The 15,201-nt window shown below is 42.7% G+C and overlaps 1 protein-coding gene across 6 annotated transcripts in view; it reads right to left on the bottom strand.

Moving 5' to 3' along the window:
• Positions 1-14,505, bottom strand: part of MAGI2 (membrane associated guanylate kinase, WW and PDZ domain containing 2) — a 776,571-nt gene extending 762,066 nt beyond the window's left edge. For all 6 annotated transcript variants that reach the window (XM_054828768.1, XM_054828739.1, XM_054828749.1 and 3 more), the window contains exon 1: positions 13,914-14,505. In XM_054828768.1, the coding sequence (XP_054684743.1) occupies positions 13,914-14,214 (301 nt within the window). In that variant the 5' untranslated portion in view covers positions 14,215-14,505. The remainder of the gene's footprint in view (positions 1-13,913) is intronic.
• Between the last annotated feature and the right edge of the window lie 696 nt (positions 14,506-15,201).

The following is a 15,201-nucleotide window of genomic DNA, read 5'->3' as shown; positions in this document are numbered from 1 at the left end:
ATTTTTCAAATATTAGTTGAGGAATTCCTACCCAAGTGTAGTCCTGCACAAAGGATCACTGGAGATTACTGAATAGACCTGCTCCACGGGATGGTCTCCCAGTCAGATTAGGAGCTCGTTCAGGTTACCTGCTTGCAGGTGTGTCTTTGTGGACAGCTTTATGGTGCCCCATCTGACATTCCCTGAAGGAAAGCTCAGGTCCCCCACCGCCTAGAGCTATCCACTACTCACTCGTCTGTTTTGGGATGTGGTTGGGCCCAGCACTCTGTGCAGCTTCAGCTATGGCATCCTTCTGATGACAGTGGGAGACACACACACACAAGAAAAAACTCAATATTCTCCAGTGCAGGATGACCCCAGCACCCTTCAAACACGGGTATTTTCATCTCCTGGCACAAGGACACCTGGCATGCCTGAACAGTCCGAAGGCTGGCTGAATTCAGGACAGCAAAGAGCTGGTGATGGTCCTGGTCTTGGGAGGGGAACCATCCCAGTGCTATTCCATCAAGTACAGCTTGGACCTTTTCTCTACATGAGTATGGACTGTTAACTCTGGTGCCTGAGCCAAAGTCCATTTCATCTCACCTATTCCCTGGTGATATTGGCTGCACAGAACATTACACATTTTCCGCACCAAATTGTTGTGTAATATCGCCATGCACTGTGAATGAGCTGCCCTTTTTCAGGCCAGAGACATCAGCTTTTCAAGGCTTCCTTTGTCCTTAGCCCTACAAATGACTGCACCTGTGAAAAACCTTGGTGGATTAATAATGTAAACGCTCATGATCAACTTCAGGACCAAAGTCCTATCAGACTGACTACATAACGAAGGGTGCTGAACAGCACTACGTGGTTGTTAAAAGGAAACATGAAGGTTTTTCATCAGTTCAGGTGTCCATAACGTGCCGCACTGGCTTGTGCAGTTTTATTTAAAGGACCTAAAAGTATTGCAGTACATAAAAGGGGCTTAAAAAAAGGATTGCAGAACCTCAGCTGGATGTCATCCTTCATGTTACGCAACTCTGTTCTCCTGAAAAGGAGGGTGGATTCAGTAAGACCTAAGTCTTGTTACTTGTACAAGGCAAAATCCTTCTCTGATCTCTCACTGATTGTCGTCTCTTGAACTCTGCACAGGCCTCAGGCAGTGAAAGTGGAGGACGTGGAGACCTTCCAGAGGATCCTCATAGTGAAGCGTACTCCAGCAGCTCAGGCAGACATTCCTCACACCACATAAGTGCTAGGAAGTACCCCAACCTTTCCTTCGTGCCAGCCTCTCCAAGGGGAGTGGGAGGAAAGAGTTTCCTGGGAGAAGTGAGAAAAGGATGCCAAAGAGAAGGAGGTAAAAGCACAAAGAGGGCCAACAGCTCTCCACAGAGGGACAAGAGTAGAGAGCCATGACATATAACCTTTGGCGTAACTGCAATTGAAATGCCACAATGGAGCCCTCCCTCATGACATCAGGACAGTCTCACTTCTCAGTAATTTGGAGGGATGTCATCGGACAACTCTAAACCCTAGCCCTAACTTTTTGCAAGCTGGGCTAAATCTAGGATTCTGCCAATAATGCCAGTCAGTTTGGGTCTAAAGATGGCAACAACAGGGCTCTGAAAGAAGCCACCATCCAGCGAAGCCGATCTGAACTCCCCGGCATTGTGGAAAATGAGGCAATCCCACGGTGGTTTTAATTAGTATTTTGTACGTGTCACTTGGCAAACCAGACTTTGCCTGTGGTAGCATTTTTGAGGGCTTCTCATGTTTCCAAAACAAATGAGGAGTTTTTTAAAACAAAAAGAAAGTGGGGGAAAAAAAATAAACACCCCAAAATAACCCCCACACAAATTATTCATAATTTGCCACTTGTCAGGCAGCGGCTTTAACAGGCCAGAAAAATTTTAATAAATGTCTTATACAGTGTGGTTGATGTACCTACATGTCCAATTAGCACTGCAAACAAACATAAATATCTCATTAAAATATACAAATGTATATTACTTTTGTTTCCTACACTTTACCACTTCCAATGTATTTCTGAAACACATTTTATTTTAGGAGACAACACTCCATCACACTCACTCCTCTGTACAGACCTTTGCACGCTTGTGCTTCTTTGTTATTGACAAACCTTCTGCTTTACACGGAATTTGTCATGGAATTTAAAATAAATACCCACAAAAATATTTTACTCAAGCAATTAATAGAAATCCTCACTGAACAGGAGAGGGGTTTTTTGCAGTTTGTGTGCCTTTACTTGGATGCAATACTGCTTGCACAGACTTTTAAATTACATTGCAGGGTTCTTCACTCTGTTATTGATTGATCTGAGATTTTTTGGCAAGTCATTTCACCACCGTGCAGTTCTGTCTCTTCCTACCTCTCCGCTGTGTCTAATTAGCCTTTAGAAACTCTTTGGGGCAGCGACTGTTTCTCACTGCCAGCTTGTAGTACCTGTCTCCATGGGATCTGATTTCAGTTGTCTTGATACACTAATAATAAAATTCATGTTTTAAGAGATTAAGTTTTGAAATAATAAAAAGCAAAAACTAAGTAATTGCACTGGAGAAACACAGTGCCAGTTCTATGGGTAAACCATACATATTTACATAGATCCTTTCTTTCTAAAAAGCTAGACAGGCTTTAAATAACGTTAAAAAAAAGCATAAAAAGACAGCACACATGATTAAAATATAATCACTACAATTGTGAAACGCAGCAATTTCCCAAGAGTTTTTAAGAATAGTATCTCATAGCCTAGATCAGGAGACCAAAGATGCGAGGAAGTTTTACGCCGTTCCAGCTTCCCTGCCCACACTGCAATTCACTGAGGCTGGTAAGGACACCAAGGGTAGCTCTCTGTCGGGGCAGTCTGAACAAGCTCTTTTTGTAAAGTATTTTTAGAATCTGGAAGCTATTCAGATAGTTTAATAACAAGAGTAATATTAGTGTCTAGAGAGATACATGTGAAGACTTCTGTTTTAATGTCTCAGCTGCAAATCTCCTTCCCAGCAGCATCCTCCTCGCTCACTGGCCAACAACATGCAGATACAGAGGGAGGAATTCTGCAGCTCACTGCAACCAGTTCCTGCTGCAATTGGTGAGAAAGTTGCTTATTACTTACTAGAACTGTATTTACTATTGACCCAAAAGAACACTACTAGATCCCAATTAGATCTGCTACATTTCCTAAGAGAAACTGATACTGCTCTGTTCACATGCAGGAGGTGCTTTGTCAGGTATGTAAAAAAAACCCCAAAAAACTTCAGTTTCTCCAACTTTTACATTCAGAAACATTAATTTTATTGCCCTTAAAACATGCACATGGACATGAATCCCTACCAAGGCAAAGCAGCTGTTATACTTCTGCAAGTCAGATTAACTGTACACACCCCCCTACAATATTTCACACATATTTAAAGGAGACATTTTTGAATTTTATGGGTTCATCTGTTCTGAAGAGTATTTCAGTACATAAGTACCACAGGCATAACATAAAAACTCAACATAAATATGAATCCAAAAGACCTTTTAATTAATATTTCAATTACTGACTCTTCATTTTAATTAAGAAAATCCAACATCTTGATTTTACTTTATTTTCCAACAAAACCTCCAGTGCTGTGATGCATTCTTTTCCTGAAATCTTTTATGCTCTTTTTACTGGAAAATGACCAAATAGAGTGTTGAAAAAGCTCTTTTTACTGGCTTATCAGAAATTCCAGTAATTCTTCTAGAAGTTTACAGGGGGAAAATGTTCTTCCACAAGTAAATGGAGCAGATAAAAGGAAAAACTAAATTCTTCAGGAAATTTATTCTCTATATACAGTACAGCTAAGATTTTTTGAACAGCCTTCACTAGCAGTAGCTGTAATGGAAGGACCATGAGCCAACAGACCAGTGCTACCAATAATAGAAGCTCCACATTAGTCATAACCAGGTATCTGCTCCTAAATCATATCGCTCAACTTTGATCCACTTTACAGCTTCTATCACCAAGACCAAAATATTGTCAATTTGAGTTACAGATCCTATGTTAAAATGATACAGAATATTTCCAATAACTATTACCAAGAAAGTCATTATGGCTAACTCTGAATTTAATGTGAATACTTCCTTACATCGCCATAGAAACTAGAGGCTCCCAACTTGAAACTGTCATGCTAGTTGCTATAACAGAAAGGCAGTTCCTCTCACCAAAAGGTTTCAGACTTTATGCATGAGACAACAGGCAGATATAACAAACCCACACGGAAAGAGAAATCAGAAATACCAGCAAAAACAATCACTGTCAATATAATGAGCAGGAGTCACAGCACACCACCTAATACTGCCAAGTGCAGAGTAGGAATCTCAGCGGAACTGAACTTCAAGGAAAGTTTTGCAAAAGAATAGTGTAGTGGCTGTGCAGGAAATTGGGTAATTACACTTCACCTAACCAAAGCCCCCGATAGTTTGAACTGAGAAGGTGTCAGCTCCTGCCTCCATCTGCTACAAGAACTGAGCAGCTGCTGCCCTTCCCACTCCATGAGGACTGCACTTCAATGATGGGAGCACCTAGGTCTTCTAGTAGCTTATTAAGTTTGCAACGAAAGTTTGAAAAATAAAATGCTGTTCCTATAAAAATACAAGGACAGAGAATTAAAATATAATGGGATTAATCCTTGTTTATACTAATGTACCACTTTGGAAGCATGAGAGAGGCTTATGTGACATTTATTAACACAGATTTAGCACAAAGGACTTTTAGGAAATAACAGAAACTAACACAGCCATTTCATTTCATTTCATTTCATATTAATTAAAGAACCAGCCATGTGAATGCAACACGTTAGAAAATATTCAGTATCACTCATACGGGGTACAAATAGGACCGTTCCTCGGTTTTCAGTATGAGTTTAAAATCAAGCAAACAAAAAATGCCTGTTTTGTAAGAACTTACATGTTAAACAGATGTCCTGGAATGAGACTGATGCCCTAATTGTTTCCTTTCAGCTTCTGTAGCACGAGTTAGGTGTGGCTTTATGAAATTGATATATTTTATCAGAAATATGCAGATTAATTTGTGATTGCCATGAAGGAAACAAAGCTGGAAGAATTTTTTTAATTAAAAAAACCCCAAAAACCATAAAATGTGTGATTTAACAAATCATATTCCACATTTCATTTTGACAAATGCAAGGATAATGTGAGATATGAAGATACCAAGATTAAATAGATAAGTAATAAAAGATGAGTTTTATCTGTTTCCAGGAAAGCTTTCCACTCTGGAATACTAATGTTACATTAACACAGCTACACAATTTACTTGCTAGTATACAGTGTAGAAGATTTTGCTCATTATATTCCTACTATAATTTGCCAGTTGTTCTGCTATTCATAGCAAATCTATCAGCACTACTCATAACTATAAAATCTATTTATGGTTTTGGGGGGTTTTTTGGTTTGTTTTTTTTTTTTCCTGCATAGTGAGGACACAGTATTTCTTCTGAGTTTTTAAAAACAAACAAACTCACTATGACTCTGCAGACAGTAAGTGATCTCAATTTTGTTCTCAGTGTCTGACCTAACAGACTTCCAAAGGAAAACCCTGGCTCCCAGTGTGATAATCTGAGGACTCTGTGAACAATTTAATAATTCTGGATAATTCAATGAAATGACTGCCATGACCGGCTATAGAGACTACCATATGTTTTCAAGGCTGTGTCACGTATCTCCCAGACCAGGGACAATGGGAAATTGTTATACCAGGCCTGCTCCCATCAGAACACGAATGATCTGGAATCATGGAATGCCAAAATTCTGGGTCAAAACAAGTTTCTGCATGCTTTCTGAAGTAAATTTGAGCGTAGAGGGTAGAAATATCTTACTGGTCAGAATAAACTAGTTGGTGCTAATGCCAGACCTGAAAGATGCATTACTTGAAAGTGTCGGTGAATTCCAGGGACACAAGAAGCTGAACAAGGATGCTTCAGCAGCAGAAAAGCTGGAGAGTAGGCAAGAAAGAACATTGGTGGCAGGTGGGGCTCCATGGTTTGTAAGAAAGTATTGGGGGAAGCTCCTTGAAGTACACTGATCTGAGCCAAGAATGATTCAAGAGTCAGAAAAATGCAATATAGAAATGTGAGCAGGCATTATTTCATCTTTGGATTTTTTCTGCTAGTGGACATAGCCACTCTGTCTTGTCTGCAAACCATGAAACACAAGCACGCTTGGTTTTTTCTTCTATTTTCACATGGTCTTGAACACCTGAACTCTAACCCTTGCTTCCCAAGCTCGGAGGTCTGAAAAGAAAGGCGTAGAAGTTACTTAGTGTTTGTGGGCCAGCACTTCTTCTGAAGGTCAATGACACCACGACCATTTCAGTAGCAGAGAAGGAGGACACAGAAAGTGAGCCAGGGAGGTCAAGGCGCCGCCTCAGCAGCAAGGGACTCAGTTCTGGCATGACGGTAGCTAAACATCACCTGGTAAATCTCCATTTTTGTACAGCTGTCACACACACATGAAAGTCATCCTACTCAAGTATGTGTTTCTCCCCCACTTCTCAGGGGCCACCTTTGTTTCACCCCACTTTGGTGAAAACTTGAGACAGAAACATAGGTGCATTAAGAAAACCTCATGATTTCTGCTAAAGAAGAAAGAATACATTTTTTTCTTTGGAATGATTCAATCATGGGTATTTTAGAGGGCCAGCATTAGCCCAGCACAAGTTTTCAACATATTTTGAGAAACTAAAACAGACCTATGAAATGCACGTTCCCTGTGCTGACGTTCCCTGTGCTGGAGAATCTCCCCAGGGCTCTCTTGAATATGACAGAACATGTGATTTTTAAAACCAGTAATATTTTAGTTTAACAGTCTCTGATTTTTTTTTTTTCCTGGGACTTTCTCTGCCACATTTTACTTTCTCCATTTTGTTCCTTGTTCTTACTTTCCTCGTTATGAGCTCCTGCATTGTGGAAATAATCAAAAGAGAAACGTCTGAAGCTGATAAGCAGAGTGAAACAGCATTATTCATACACTACTAATCATAACCTATATATGAATGAGAAGACACCTGGAAGTGCTGTGTTGACAGCAACATACCTTTTGATTAAGCTGTCTGGATCCTAGCAATCTGCATGTGCTGACTGAGAGTTCAGAAATAATGCACTTGCGGTTCATTTACACACTGTAAAAGGGTAAATACACGGCAGACAGACACAAACAACAGCCTTCTGTCAACTAAGCTTCTAGTGAAAAGTACGAATAATGGATAGGAGGTTTAAATAAATGAGACTTTTTAGGCTAATGTTAAAAGAACATTTAAATCATAAAAAAAAGTATGCGTTTAAAGCTTATCAATTACCAATGAGAATTTTTGTCCTGTTTAGGAATGCTAGATAAAGTTCCTTTTTGTTAAAGCCCTTTGCTCTCTTCCTTTTCTCTTGCTTCTCCACTGTGGTAGCTTCAGCCTACAGTGAGAAAGCTAGACAAATGGCCAGCAAGACTATTACACCTTCTTACTGGGTAGATTTCCATGAGGTTGAAAGAAAGCTGATTTCTAACAAATTAGGTGTGCTGAAGAGATACTGCTGGGATCAGAGCCCCTGTGACTTTAGAAAATTCAGTTCAGGCCAACATTTCAATGACATTCAGCAACAAAAACCAAAGACAGACATTTTGCTACTGAAATCAATACCTTCAAACTCTGTGCTATAGACTGCACCTGCTTAGGTAGGCATCTAGTTACTCTTATTCTGGAGTTTATCATCATTTTATTCCTACTGCAGAATACTGTGCCTTACTGCACATTGCATGGCCATCAGAGTGAACGGGTTCATTGTAACTATATATATATGCATCAAAACTCATGTGAAAAAGATTCTACATTAGTACTGTAGCCCATAAATATCATCATATATTATATTATTGTGTAGCAATACTACACAGTCTTACACACTCTCAACCTACAGATAAAAAGTCCTACCCATAGTTCTCAAAAAAAAAATAGAGATGTATATGTAAACTCATCAATTTATAAACACATATTATATGTATGGAAGACAAAAAAACTAATGCCAGAATGTTAGCAGTCAAGCAATAGCATTATATTCTTGGACCCTTGTCTTGATGCTCTCCAGCAAAAAAAAAAGTTTCCCTTTTTATTTGTTTGTACCACTAAGAGGAAGAGAAGAACAAGAAACATCTGCTTCTACAACTACTGCAGCACTTTCCTCTCCATCACCCTTTCTAAATCACAGTTATGACCACCTCCTCACATAAATCCCTTCCGAAGGAGCACTTTTTCCATGTATACACCATTCCTTGTATACAAAAAATGTAGATGAATAATTTATCAACTCTTTCATGTCATGAAAGGAGCTCCTCATCTACAAGGAGCAAGGAGAAGATCACAAACACTGAAAGCAAAAGCTCAGAATCCATACCTTTCATGAAACGCTGAATTAATGCAGGTAAGGTTATAGGATGCATAAAACAAGTCAGAGGTAATTTTACCCCCTCATACCAGTACTTTCCTTTGATGTCAATAGTTTCAACAGATGGACAGGTGTTAGTGTGAGATGAACTTTACCATATGCGACTCAACAGAACTAAGCAGAGCACTCTCAATTATTTCATTTTTTCAAGGAAATGATGCACTAACAAAGTCATGGCCCCATCCTTTAATGGCACATTTTGTAACTCTCAGAGACGGAATAAGACTGATGAATATAATTCTACCGCCAGTGAACACACAGAGTTCCTGACATGAAACATCACAATCTCTCTGGAGGAGCTGAAGAATAAATCACTGGCTACATGAGTCAGAAGTCAGCTTCGATGGTCTTTAAATTAAGATGGACAAGCATAAGAACGACATAAAGTAATGGTAAAAAGAGAACTCTGAATTTAATTTCTAGAGTTAGTAAAATCCTAAGGAACGCAAGTTAGGAAAAAAGAGTAGGTCTGAAGTACAGTTTATTTTCAAAGACTATCTTTGCATTATATACGAGAAGTGCAATCATGCAGGTTTGATTTTTGCAAAACCCTTGTAATTTTTTTTATTTGGGAAAATCATGCAACTTTCTATTGTAAAATATTGTTCTTTATATTAGTGAAGAAAATTGTATCCAACATTCACATCTTGGAAGATAGCATATATTGATTCCCGGGAAGAAAAAACACAAAAAGACAATCTATATGCACAGAGTATTTTAATAAACGTAGAAGATAATTATTGATGAACTTAAATAACCAAAGAAATTTCTTGAAAACATAACTATACATAGGAATATGTGTATGAAAATGTCTGTAGAAAAATAGTACCATTTTAACCAGCTGACATGGTGTTTACATGTGCAGGGATAAACTTTAGAAAACCAAAACATTTCTGTACTTCTCTGTCGACAGGCTTGTCACAGACTTTTAAAGAAAAAAAAAGTTAACTACAAGCCAGGTTTTAATTGCAAAACTCATGGATGAACTCATTAAGGAAAAACAAAACAAAACAAAAAACACTATAAGGCTACTAAATCCCTGAGCCACAATTCACTGGGTGCTGGGACAGTACTGTCCTGTCCTTTTACTCTTCGCTGGGAAACCGCTGCGGCCACTACCAGGAATAGGACGTGAAGAATGCGGTCCTGCAGTCTGCCCAAACACAGCCCTTGTGTGTCCATCCTAAAGAGGGTCCAAATCTTCTCCTGATGGGGAAAGCATGTGCAAATATGCACAAGTCCATCTATAGTCAGCAAAACAGTTTAGCATATAATTACTCCTAAGTCAATGATTAGACTGAGAAAGTAAAATTGGTTTTAAGTCCCTGCTTACATTATGTGTACTAAATGCCTTTCTGCATAAGGAGCTAAAGCATTATGAGTTGAAGCTTAAAGTCTGACAATTTAGAGGCAAATCAGACATTAGAAAGTGTCAATATAAAGTATCAATATTCTTCAGTTCAACTACTAGTTTCATATGGTCATACAACTAAATATTTCTAAAACTAAATTAAATTGCTCAGTTAGATCACCTGGTTACTTAGTATGTCCAAACCATCTTCCCTGAGGAAGAGATGTGTCAGGCAGCGGCTCCGGGACAAAGTCTGCTGCAATGCTTCTGGGTTCTGAAATCCATGTTTTCAGACCGTACACTGGGATTCTGCTGAGCGCATCTGTGGAAGTTTATAACTCTATGCAAAGAATAAAGATCGTGGTTTATGCAATACAACTGAGTGGGCTGTTCCTACAACTCTTCAAAGTAAAACCAAAATTGTATTGGAATCTGTGCACATCATGGACCTGTGTCGCCTACTGATGGGAATTATTGGAGATCTGAGACTGCAGCGATGAACTGGAAACAACACTGCTCCTCACATGACTCTTCTCAGTGCGATTACTTATCCAACTAAGGATGCCTTTCCTTCACACATTGCTACTTTTACAACTACGCATCTGTGCCTCTGTGGGAAGAAGATAGTACTTAATCTAAACTGTTCTGCATGTAGAAACAATCACATTTGAAATTCAGAAGTACTTATTTCAGAAACAGTAAGGCTTTTCTCTTCACCAAAGACACAGAAGGTCAGAATGCATAACATTTGCAAATGTGCCTGACTAATTTGACTGCCATACAAAATTCTCCCCTTGAAATGGTATATATTCAAAAAAGCATAGGACTTTACAGAGGAAATCCCGCCTTCTTTATTTGATGTCAAGGACAGCTTTGCCATTGACTTCATCTGGGCCGATTTCACCCCATGTGTTTTAAGAGAATCTCTGTGACTCTGCCAACTGTAGCACAATAAGTGGCTTGCAAAAAAAAAAAACCAAACAGGAAATAGTCTCCAAGGAATACTTCTCTGTGAACTCTTACAATTAGGATTAAAAAATAATAACAATAATGGTTCTTACAATCTTTTTCCCCATGCAAAATCAGACAATAATTTCCTGCATTGAACCTTATTTATTTGGTGTCATACTTAGGAGACTTCTATGTCAGATCATACCGTGAAAGTGCTAATTAGTTTCTCATAATGTTTATTCCTCCTGATGATATACAGCAACTCCTACATTATATGATTGTTATTTCTAAGTTAGTATTTTTAGCTCAAGATGTTCAGCTCACGTAAAACAGCAATATTCGATCTGACTTGTTTTAAAGAAGTATTTCACCTCATAACGTGATAAAAGATGAAGTATTTCATTATTTTGAAGAGGGGGGTGTTTAATCAAACACAACGTAATGAAAAATCATGAAAGCACCTTTATTTTCTGTACTTCAAAACAGCTAAGCTAATTCCAGTAAACTGAATTAGCCATTCCCTGATTTCATCTACAAGTGAATTTTCACTGCTGAATGATCAAAACTTTCAAACAAGAGAAATACTCACAGTCTCTTAAGCATCACATTATAAATAGTCGTGTCCTACCTCCACATTTCTCTCTCTGACTTCATTCCTAGGCAGCACTGAAGAAGCAGCTACAGTCACATGGTGCATTCAAGGTCATGCTATTCTAATTTACAGAGATATCATTGATAAATTATGCGGAAACAATGATAATGGTGTCATTAACCTTGTTCCAGCACACTAAAGGTGTTTTATAATTAAAAGGAGAACAAAAGTTACAAAAATGTATAAAGATTTTATTGCCCAGCTTTTTCTCTCTTACACACTGCTGCAAAGTAGTGTTAGGGAATAGTAATTTGTTAGTGCAACGTAGATGCTGCTTTGTAACCAAGGGGGTGCAGGGCTTAGACTGGATTGCACCAAAGGAGGAGTCAGGTGGGAAAATACACAAACCATTCACCTTTTTTTAAAAAAAAATAGGAAGCTGGATCCAGAAGGCCTCTCCCTTTGGTGAAGTAAAGGATGCTGGAGCACAATAAAGATCATTCCAGCCAGGAAGTCTCTCTCAGTCCAAGAATCTATGCAGAACTGTTACTTCCAAACTTGCAGTCATCTGGCCAGTGCTTTGAGTACTCGCATCAGAAGTGTAGTGTGTTAACACACTGAAACAAAACTCCTCAGAGAGATACGTGTATATATATATAAACCAGGCGGAATTTAGAATTCACCCTCATTCATGTCTCATTCAAGAAACTTGCAGTAATCCACAGACTAAAAGCCTGACTAATGTCCCTAATTCATGTATGACAGATATCTTTATTAAGGGTGCACACGTTAATGAATCACTGGTGATTGCTTTGACTTAAAGAGAAATATTAGAAAAACAGTGAAGAGGTGGGACAGAGACTGTTTCATGTAGTAAATGAACGTAACCTTAAATTGGCATTACTGTAAAGCATCTATAGGATTTCTGAAAAAAAAAGTAAGAATTTAAATAACTTAACAGACAATGTACCCTTATCTTGACATTTCCACAGCTGCTTCTTTTTGAATCCCATCACAGTACGACCACTCACACTAAAAATATTAATAAAAAGAGGAAACTACAGAGCAGGTTTCCTGGAGTTTAGGTGCCCAGAGATGACACTATACTGCAAGACAGCATCCATTATACTCCTTTCTAATCTTCACTTATCACATAAACTATTGTGTCTGCCTGCATTGCCTATCAAGATATGATCTACAACATATTGCACAACTTACCCAAAAGGACAAATAGAAAAATCCCAGATCATATCTATATTTAAAGGTTTGACCTCATGTAGATAACTGAATATATCATAAAGTACATTCTGAAGGCCTGAAAGAAAGTCAAATTCTTCCTACTGATTCTGTCGTGCTTGGATGAACTAAATAATTGGCATATCCTTCAAGCATTCAGAAGTATCACAAATGACACTTTAAACAATAAACTACCAATTACAATGGAGAAGTTAAATTACAAAATTATACCAAATGTCAGAGGAACTCTCCTGTATGTCCTCTGAGCAAAGGCTGCTGGCTACAGTTACAGAGCACAAGCGTCTCTGATGCACGGCATCAAAATCTTCCCACCTCAGAAATCCCCAAGTTTTCAATGGCTGAGCGTACTGCCCGGTTGAAATGCATACTTGAGCAATACACGTGCAGCCGCTGCACCATCCACGTCCAAGGAGCACCTACAGACTTGGTTCCCAGAGCCGCTCATAGCTCCTGTGCTTCAGCAATGCTGCTGGGGTAGCAGAAACCTCCTTACAAGCGTTCAGCTGCAGATAGCTCAACTCAGCATAGTTTAACGAGGACAGAAACAAACAAGTAAACAGCATCTGTGGCGTCTCTTCTCTATTGACTTTCCTGGAAACGCATTAACCTATTACAGTGCTTCAAAAATAAATAAGAGAAACAGAGGAGAGGCAAAAGTAGACCGTTCTCTCCGAAAAGTTTCTTCTTGCCTCTCCCTTCCACTTTTTGTGAGCTCCCCGTTCCCGAGGATTAGGCGATCGTTTTCGCCAGGGATCAAATGAATGACTTTTCCGCTAATGACACTTAAGAGATGCTAAAGCCGCCCGCAATGCCACCCGGGACCCGGCGCGCAGCGGCAAGCCCCTGCCTCCAAGCCAAGGCGCCCGGAGCGAAGCGAAGCCAAGGGCAAGCCGCGCTCCGCAGCCGTACCCGGCCGCTCCTCCGGCCCCACCGGCAGCGCCCGCAGCAGCAGCCGGAGGGGCGGCCGGTGCCGGCGGGGCGCGGCGGGCGGCGGATGGGGCATGCAAGGGGGTTGCTGCCCGGCGGCGCTGCCGCCCCCCCCCCCCCCGCCCCGCCGTCCCCTCCCGCGGCATGGCGAAGCGCTGTCACTGACGCACATTTAATTCGCCCGGCTGCAGGCACCGCGCAGCGCCGCTCGCATCCTCCCCCCGCCGGCGGGGAGGGGGCGGCTCCGGCGGGGAGGGGGAAAGTCAAACTGCAGCAACAAAGTTGCTCCCCCCCTGTTCCCCCCAGACCTGCCCCTGGCCTCCCCCCGGGGGGGCGGCGGAGGGGGGGCCCGTCCCCGCCTTACCTTGCTTGACGCACTTGAGCCGGATGGGGTCCTTGCAGTGCTTGATCACGGCCAGCACATCCCTGATGGTGAGCCCGGCCACGGGGGTCTCGTTCACCTCCAGCAGGAGCTCCTCCGGCACTAACTTGCTGCCGCCCTCATAGGCCACCTTGCCGGGCTTCACCTCCCCCAGGTAGGGGAACTGCCCGTTCTCGGCGCCCCCCTTCAGCTCGAAGCCCAGCTGCCCCTCCGGGTTCCTCACGATCACGATCTCGTGGACTCGACTCGTCCAGTGGCTTTTCTTCTTCAAGCCCTTGGACATTGCCGTGGGGATGCTCTGCCCGACTCCCTCCCTGTATTCCGTCCTTCTTCCCTCCCTCCCTCTCTTCCCCCCCCCTCCCCGGGGCAGCCGGGCTCCTCCGGGGCAGGCTCGGGGCGGGCGGGGAGCTGCCGCCGCTGCTGCCGGCCGACGGGAGGGAGGGCGCGGCGGCCCCGCGGGGCTGGGGAGCTGGGTCTGGGAGCGCCTCTCTGCCCTCTCCGTCCGGCTTTAGCTGATATCCATGGCAGCCGCGGCGGCCGGGACCCTGCCTGTGCGTGGATGTACTAGTTGTAGAGAAACTGGCAGCGGGGAGGAGGGAGGGAGGGAGGGAGGGAGGAGGGAGGGGACGGCCGCGGCGGGGGGGGGAGGAGGAGGAGGAGGAGGAGGAGGGGTGTCGGTGTCGGTGCCGGAGCGAGGCGGGCGCTGCCTCGCCGCTCCCGCCTCGCCTGACCCGGTAGTGAAGGCCGAGAGAGAGGCTGCCTGGCACGGCCGGCAGAAGGCGGAGAGCGGCCCGGGCGGGGGAAGGGGAGGCAGCCGGCGGGGAGAGCGGCGACCCCCGGTCCGTGCCCCGCTCCCGCCGCCCCCCCACCGGCCCAGAGGGGGCGGCCGGGGGCAAGATGGCGCGGGGAGCCCTGGCCGCCCCTCGCCGCCTCCCCGGCTGCCTTCCCCCCGGCCGGCCTCCCCGCTACGGGGCGGGCTGAGTCCCCGCCGGACCGCAGCGGCGGGGTGACCCGGCAGCGTCCTGAGCGTGTGCTCTGCTGGAGCTGGGGAAGACTGCCGAGGTGGAGAGCAAGAGGGATGCTGTGGTCCAGTAGTTGTGCTGCTCATGGCAGGAGGGGTCCAGCGACAGGCAGGCTTCGAGTTGTGGCCAGAAAAGCAAAGGACTGCCGTGTACTTCGAAGATCGCGATGTTACAAATGTACACAGAGCTGTTTCCCTCCGTTTGGAGGTCTCACACTTCAGTTATTGAGTTGTACGTGGGTGTATTTT

This window comes from Grus americana, chromosome 1 (assembly GCF_028858705.1).
Source record: "Grus americana isolate bGruAme1 chromosome 1, bGruAme1.mat, whole genome shotgun sequence".
NCBI lineage: Eukaryota > Metazoa > Chordata > Aves > Gruiformes > Gruidae > Grus > Grus americana.
This window is presented reverse-complemented; position numbering and strand designations above follow the sequence as displayed.